We start from the raw sequence: 8,194 nt of genomic DNA, 5'->3' as shown, positions 1-8,194 counted from the left end.
GCGGGGTGTGTGTTGTGGTTCTGGGGCGGGGTGTGTGTTGTGTTTCTGGGGCGGGGCGTGTGCGTTGCATTTGCTGCAGTTACTCTTGGGTTCCTTTGTGCTCTGGCACCCGGGCCTGTGGTCAGCACGGGCCAGGTCAGCCTTTGCAGGAGCGTGGCCTTTCAGGGCTTGCTTGGTATGCAGGAGGGACCCTGTCTGCGGGTCTGCTGCCGGCTGGCGCGTGCTGTCGGTTCCCCAAATGGGTCCTCACCGTGGCTCTGTGTCATGGTGAGGAAAGAGCGAGGTCATGCGGTGGTCCAAGGTCACACACACCACGGAGCCGACTGCTGGGTAAGCCTGTCTGACGCTCTGTGGGCCTGCCACCTGTCTGCCTCTTGTCCACACAATTTGACACAGAGCCACATTTAGGGTCCCTGTTCATGCCCAGAGGACAGTGTAGTAGAGAGGAGGATGTGGCCCAAGCAGGTCGGAACCCTGGTCCTGCTGCTGACCTCTATGAAGCCATTGGCTGTGGTTTCCTGTGGTTCTGGGGAACAACACAGGCTCTGGACACTGGCTGCTCAGGCCAAAGTCCTGACACCCCCAAGCCTCTGTAAAGTGGGGAGGTGACAGCACCCCCTGTCACTGCATGGCTGGGAGGACCGTGTGAGAATCACCTACGTGTAGGCCTGGCACGGGCCTGCCTGGTGTGTGGCTTTTTGTGGAGGTGTCATGCACAGTGAGGTGTACTCGGCACACGTGTGGGACTTGACAGCCTTTTACCTGTCACATCCGGGCAGCCACCTTCCAGATCCAGAACATTCCAGCTTCTTGCAGTTGACAGCCCTGCTTCGCAGAGGCCACTGCGCTCTGATCTCCCTCGCCGGAGCTTGGTTGCCTCTTCGGAAGCTGTCAGGTGTGGGACTCTTATGTGTTTTGCTCTCTGGCTTCTGTGTGGACGGTGAGGCTCCTCCACCCACGTGGCGCGGAGCTCCGTTCTTTCCTGTGCTGTGGTCGGTGCTCCATTGCAGCACGAATATGCCACCGCTGCTTCACCCATCCAGTGTTGCCGGGCGTGGAGGCCGTTTTCATTTTGGGGTGGTCATGAATAAAGCCTCCGTGGATGTTCTGGAGTCCTGGTGGATGTCAGCGTTTGTGCTTATTGGGCCCATACCCAGGAGTGGAATTTCTGGGGCCCTGGGTGTGCATTTGTCAGCTGGTCACTATTTTGCCACAGTGACATGGCATTGGACATGCACTGCCCAGGGCCAGTGAGGCCCCAACATGAGAAGGTGAATGGGGAAAGTGCCCGCCTGGCCAGCTGCCCACACATCTGAGGGGCGGCTGCCGGGTCAGCAGTTTCCTCCTGGGGTGTCAGTGTCCTCAGTGATGACGGGCTGAAGTTTTAAGGTCCAAACACACACCTTATTCCAAGCCCTTAAAGGGAGGTTCATCCTTCTCTGCCTTCCAGGCTCCGCAGTGGAAGTGGTGAGACCTGTTGCTTTCAGTCCATCAGGGTCAAGGCCACCAGTCCTACCTGGACCTTTAAGAGCTGCCGGGGTCAGTGCTAGGACTTCATTTTCTACCAAAGCCAGTCTGAGTGACTCAGTGGCATCCCTGGGACAGTCAGCGTTTCGCCTTCTAATTGGCATGGGTTTATTCTTTTTTTAGGAACCTCAGTAATGGATTGTTTTAATAGAGGTTAAGTCACATTTTTAGGAATTAGTATTGTTTACATCTTACTCCAGAAAACTACCCCTGAGTGAGCGTGGTTGTCTCCAGGGTGTGAGTCCGTGAGTTCTCACCCCGGGTTGAGAGGGAGTGCTTCCTGCCGGAGCCCTCACCGCCCATGCTCCACTGAACCGCGCAATTCCAGGGCGCTTTTCCCACGAGCTGCGCACTGTGCCAGGCACCCCGGGTATCCCCACTTCATCCTCAGAGTCACCTCGACCCAGACACGCTGGCTCTGTGTCATGGTGTGCAGCATCTTGCTGCGGCCCCGTCGTTAGTTCCAGATGGAGAATGTGCGACTCAGAGTGGTGAAGTGGGCCGTCCCCTGCCAGCTGACCTGGGCGCTCTGCCTGATTCCCACTGGGTTTCATAACCAGCAAGTGTCCCGTGACACGTTGCTGGACGTGGCCTGGCAGAAACGCCCCTTCCTCTGAGATGGACATCACACCGGCGATGAGCTGCCCCAGGAGGATTCTGCTGACCGCTCCGGCAGGCTGATTTTAAGCTGGCAGTGTCCTTCTTGCAGCGTCTCTTCTGAGAGCCAGGTTTCTTCACTCTCTCTCCATGGCTACCCTTTTTCTTTTAAATGGAGTTCTTGGTGGCAGGGCAAGGGACAGGGAGCTCTGTATTCCTTGGCTTATTCTCTAATAACTGTTCCTCCGACTCTCCGTCAAGCCCCGCGCCGCGGGTGCACCACACCCCTCCCCATGGGAGGTAGCGCAAGGCCGGAATCAGACCCGCACTGCTGCCGCAGGGGTCCCCGCACTGTGGGGCCCAGGGAGGAGCTGACGCCCACACCAGCGGTCAGAGAACATTTTCTTTCAAGGTTTCTGAAGTGCTGCATTAAAGAAATTAAATCATCTTTTCACTGTAGGACTTTTCAGAGGCTCTAATGTGGGAATTTGCTCTACAAACCTCCGGAGAGGAAACAGCCTGCAGCGTTTTCCTGATGAGGACCAAGGCACCTCTAGGCGACAGCTCAGGGCTCTGATTGAGAAGAGGAGGAGCCTCCTTATCTTCTGGGGAGAAAGTGGCAGGGGTGGGGGGCTGGGGAATGGCCCCTGAAGACGTTAGCCACATCAGTGACATGCCGCTGTCAGGTGTGGTAAAATAATGGGGCAGGGTACAGCAGGCATGACGGAATCTCGCGTCTGATGAAGCGGGCTTCCTGCCCAGTGCAGGGCTGTCTGGAGACCAGAAGGGCCTCCCTGCGCTCCAAGGGCCAGCCCAGAGGCCAGCTGACGGGCAGCAGGAAGGGAAAGAGGAGCCCATTAGGTCTTGCTCCTCACAAGAACGATGTTCTGAAATATGTTTTTTACTTCTTGCTGCTGTTAAAAATTAACCACAGCCTCTATTAAGACCTCATGTCTGCATCCCAGTTCCCTGGAGGAGCAGGGTTTGAATTCAGGATCTCCTCTTGAGAGCTGAGCACGCTTGGGCAATTCCTTAACTCCTTAGTGTTATTTCCAGACAAGGCTGATGTCAGCCTTGTCATGAGCATTAAGTAAGGAAGGCCACGTGTAAAAAGTCCCCAGTGTGTGCCCAGCTTGGAGTCATGTCCAGTAAGAGGCCCCGCCTCTGATGGGCTGCTCTGCTCTCTGCACTTGTCTTCCAGGACCTGGTGACGATGGTGGAGCAGCTGGCCAGATTCCTGGGGGTGTCCTGTGACAAGACCCAGCTGGAAGCCCTGACAGAGCACTGCCACCAGCTGGTGGACCAGTGCTGCAACGCTGAGGCCCTGCCCGTGGGCCGGGGTATGTGCCCCACCCCGCCTCCCGCCCAGGCACTCCCCGCCCCAGCCAGGCTGCTTTCTCTGCCTGCTTAGAGAGCCAGGTCTAGCTTGTTGCCCTCCGTGCTCTCCTTTTCCAGCAGTCCGTAGCTGGCCATGGTCTGTGCTCTGTCGGCTGGTGCCTGTGGATGGCACAGAGCTCATGGAGTGACGGAGTGCCCTGCCCGCTGGTGTTTGCATTGCCTCCAAGCAAACAGTGTTTTAATGTGAAGAAGTGCGTTTCAGGCTTTGTGGGTGGGATGTTTCTGAGTGGGGAGGATCTACTCCGATGGCCTGAGATCAAACGCCTCACAGAGCAGATCCAGGAGATGGGTTTGGTGCAATGACATTTCAGAGCACAAAGTGTGCTAACGGGTTTCTCAGTCTCTAACTGACTCATGGGAGAGTTCAGTGAAGTGAGCGGGAAGGTAGGAGACACCGTTTTTCCTCCTTCACTGAGTGGACGCTGACCGAGCATCTTCTGGGTGCAGGCAGCACGGATGGGGCCTAGCCCCACCTCAGGGCGGTGAGCTTAAGCAGACAGTACCAAGCTACGCCGCTGCACAGAGCGAGGCCAGTTCCTGCTCTTGGTGGCAAGTGACAGTGGGCCTGAGGCAGCTGGAGATGGGGACAGTGTTCCTGACAGGAATCCTCCCCATATCCACCTGGGTTGCTCCCCCTGTCCTTAAGGCTGTGTGGCATTTGACCCTGATGGTGGAGAGCCCAGGCTCTTAAATCCCAGGGTGCTGGCCTTGGCCATAGGAGGCCTCCTCTTGGTAAGTATGAACCTTACGGACACTTCGTGTGTTGGGCACTTCCTGGGTTGAGGAGAGTGTTTGAGGGGAGGGCCCAGAAATGTGGATGGGTCTTCAGCAGCAGCCCCCATAAAATGGAGTGGGAGATGCCTGGGACGGATGAGAGAAGTGGTGGGCTGCAGCTCGGCTCTGCTGCCCTCTGGGAACGCAACTTAGGTCAGGCCTTGAGCTTTTGCGGCTTTTTGTTCTCTGAAAAGGGGCTGATCATGGCTCAGGGTGGTTCTGAAGGTCAAGCACAAAGCGCCGTCTCTAAAGGCAGAGCAGTGGACTCCTCAGAAGGAAGTTAACTCAACCACAATCCCTCTCGACTTCTTTCCTGGCTACATCTTCATAAATATTTATTATTTAACATTTATTTGCTCTTTTTTAGTTTTGCTTTTGCTGTGTGTTGTTATCCTTGGATGTGACCTTCTCCAAAATACCCCTTTTGGTTCATGTGTGTGGCGAAGCAGTGTCGAGAACATACTGTGTGCCCATATGCTCCTTCCCTTGGGTTTGCTTTATCATGGTTTACCTTGGTTTTGCTTTATTTCAGTTCTTTGATTTGTTTTCTTTTAGCACATTGCCTCTTTGCTCGGAAGATCTTCTTGAGTTGGTGAGAATGCAGGGCCGAGTAGCCAGCTGCATTGCTTAGATTTGATTCATGTCACAGCATAAATTGTCTTGATTCCAAATCCTAAACCAGGTGGGTGACTCCTCTGATGAGCTCTCAGCTGTCTCAGCTGAGAAAAATAATCATGGGAAAATATAGTTTGGTTGCTCTAGTAGCTTCTAATTCTGTCCCTTAGGTATCATTAACGGGTTACAAGAACAGTTTTTCTTGTTTTTTTTTCCCTCTCCAACACTGATAGATAATTTTTTGTTACCAAAGAGAAAGCCCATGTTACGGTGGGTATTTGAGCTCAGCATTTGCAGTGTTGCAGTTTCACACCTGAGGTCCTGCCTGGACAAGGACCACCGTTAATAACAGAGCTAGTGAAGGACGTTTGCTGGAGACAGAGCTCTGATCTCAGAGATGCTGACAACAGAAAGAATTCTAAACGAGCAGTTCTTTGAAAGCAGGGAGCCAGTACTCGGGTGATGCGCTCACAGTCGCATAACTGGGAAGTTCGGAATCCCCGCTCCAGACATCTTCATAGCCACCGTTGCTATTGGACTAGACCAACCTAAGACTTTATGTTAACAAAGACAATGGGAGCAACGACTTCTCTTATCATGTTGAGCTCTCTGTCTTTTGTTTTTCCAAAGCCTTCATAGTGCCTGCAGTTGAGCCCACAGCTCAGCCCTCCATTGTGGCTGCCAGGAAGAGGCCTGGGTTTCTGACCAAGCCTAGGCTCGAGCGGCTGGGGGCTGTGCCCAGACTCATTTTATTGTTGACTCAGGGAATTCTCACTGCAGTGCGTATTTTGCCTCTAGTCTCTAAAGCTAGCTAATACTGCAACTATTTTATTCACCTTAAATTCCTCCCCAGGGTTTGCCAGGGCAGGCTCCTTGAAATCTGCATCTTTGGCGCAGTCAGGAGGGCTTCCTACTTGCTGTAAAATTTTCTGCACTGTGGATGGTTTTTTTTCCTTTTCAAATGCTCCCGAAGCCAGTGACGCCTTGGTGGCGCTGTTGAGCTGCGAGTGGATAATGCCGTGGGGAGGGCCAGAGCTGCCTGCGATGCCCAGAGCAGTGCACTCCCGCGGCAGATCATACTCACTCCTGGGATGTTTATTAAACACCTGCCACGTGCCAGGTGCCGTTCTAGGTGCTGGGGACTCAGCACCGAACAGGAGTAGAGTCTCCCTGGCGGGCCCCAGCAGGGGGTGCGGAATGGCACCAGGAGGTGGCTGTGGCTCACTGCGCTACAGCCTCAGAGGGAAGCTGGTTCAGGTCACGTTCTGCTGCATTCAATAGTTTCACAAATGTTAGGGGACCCACCTGGTCTGTAGCTCAGAGCGCCCTTCCTGCCCCCATAGGCCAAGTTCAAAGGGACCCAGGAATAGATCTGGAATGTTCCAGATCCATTTCCAAGGCTTCCTTTAGTTCAGTAGCTGGCCCGACAGCAAGTGGCCCCAGCAGTTCTCTTGTTTGCATTTCAGGAAGAGTTGGGCTATGGAAGGACATCTTCACCGTCTCCATGAACGAGAAGTTTGACTTGGTGTATAAACAGAAGATGGGAAAGTGTGACCTCACGTTTGACTTTTATTTATAATAACAGAAACAACAACCTGCATGCTCACAATACCCAGACACTCTACTAGCCAAAAGTCCTGTATGCATTCATTTATTCCTTGCTGGACAAACTCTGGAAGCAGCGTGTGAAACAGCGGGGGAAGGGAAGAGCGGCGTGAGCGGAGGCAGTGTGATGATTCCCAACCCAAAGCAGCTGTCTCGCCTTCAGAACGTGCAGCCTCTCCATGTCTGATTACAGTCAGTCTCCACATTGCAGTTCCAATGGCCTGGACCATAAGGATAAAGCCTGTAATATATGCAACTAGAATGTCTGCCTTTTCAACCCCGTATTAGTTATTGTATTTTATAGAGCTTTTCACTGGAAATCTACATAAATGTCAGTAAACCAAATAAAAGTTCATTTCCAAGGGGAATCAGGAGCGAGCCACACCCGAATGGTAGAAAGATCTCAGGGTTAACTCTTTATTTTTGTAGTTTTATTATCTAAGGCACAGCCATTCTGTTCTCACTTGGTTCTGAGATAATGGTGAGAACAGAGGATGAGTTGGGTCTGTTGGGGGGAATCTGGACACTTGTTTATTCTGACGGAGTTCACTTCTTCAGAACCTTCCTGAAATAAAGCAGAAACCGGTCACTAGGTCTTCAGAAAGGACGTCCCTCTGCCAGAGACTTCCAGCGGGCGGCTCTAGAGGCCCTATAGAGAGGAGCCTGCGGGGCGTGTGCTGATGGAAGTCTGCTTGGTGAGGCGGGCAGGTGGGAGTCTAACGCAGTCAGGAGCATTTGCATGCAGTGGGTGGAGAGTCGGCCACAAAGGGACCAGTTGTGCTCGGAATTTGAGCTGAATTCCGCAGCCTGCCTTTGTTTCCTGAAGTGATAGCCTACTAATGCTCCCAAGCAGATGCTTAATAGTAAATTTCTAAACCCCCCGGGTCTTTATCGTTCAGTTTGTTCTGTGCACCTGAGGCGCTCAGCCGTGGGAGGACCATTTTGCGAGTGTAGCCCTGTTTCACTCGGATCAGGTTGGCACGGCCGCCTGCGTGTCTGTCCACCTCGTCCCTCCGTGTATCTGAGGGAGTAAAGGTGAGGTCTTTACTGCTTCACTGCCTAATTTTCTTGCCCAAATTCGCTGAAGCGATGGAGAGACGGGGGCCAGTAGCCAGCCAACCCCGTGGGGACCGGGGTTGTCTGTCATTTATGTGGCTGGGAAGCACCCAAAGTGGTGGTCAGGAGGGTCGCTGCTGTGGAAGGGGTCTCCGTTCTTGGTGCTGCATTTGAAACGGGTGTAGAGAGAAGCTGTGTTTTCATTTGTAAAGGGGAGAAGCGTGGCCAGGCAGGTGGCACGTGGCATTGCACGGTGGGCTCGGCAGCACCTTGCCTGTGTTTCTGTGAGGGAGGCTGCTTTCTGTGAAATTTCATTTATATTTTTCTATTTTTAGTACTGTATGGATGTTACTGAGCACTACACATGATCCTTCTGTGCTTGCTTGCATCTTTAATAAAGACACGTTCCCGGAGTTGCGTCGAGCATTTGTGCTTGTCGGGGTAGAAGGGGTCCCTGCAGCAATGCCTTTGGTGCTTGGGACAGTATGACTGTGGGCCCCATTGACACCCCATTCCCTGGGGTTGACAGCAGAGGGAAACAGGTCCCTGTTGCGCTTTGATGAAGCAGAATTCAGACTTTCCAGGGTTCACTTCTCCCCATTATTTCACTCAAATTCAGACT

The 8,194-nt window shown here is 53.1% G+C and overlaps 1 protein-coding gene across 1 annotated transcript in view; it reads left to right on the top strand.

Annotated features, from left to right (window-relative positions):
• SULT4A1 (sulfotransferase family 4A, member 1) overlaps nt 1–7,990 on the top strand; it is a 19,734-nt gene extending 11,744 nt beyond the window's left edge. Inside the window, exons 7-8 of the mRNA XM_011984064.1 lie at nt 3,326–3,464; nt 6,378–7,990. Of these exons, the coding sequence (XP_011839454.1) occupies nt 3,326–3,464; nt 6,378–6,490 (252 nt within the window). The 3' untranslated portion in view covers nt 6,491–7,990. The remainder of the gene's footprint in view (nt 1–3,325; nt 3,465–6,377) is intronic.
• Nucleotides 7,991–8,194: the final 204 nt, after the last annotated feature.

Source organism: Mandrillus leucophaeus, unplaced genomic scaffold (genome assembly GCF_000951045.1).
Source record: "Mandrillus leucophaeus isolate KB7577 unplaced genomic scaffold, Mleu.le_1.0 Scaffold26, whole genome shotgun sequence".
Classification (NCBI taxonomy): domain Eukaryota; kingdom Metazoa; phylum Chordata; class Mammalia; order Primates; family Cercopithecidae; genus Mandrillus; species Mandrillus leucophaeus.
Note: the sequence above shows the minus strand (reverse complement) of the source record. Positions and strands in the feature narration are given on the sequence as shown.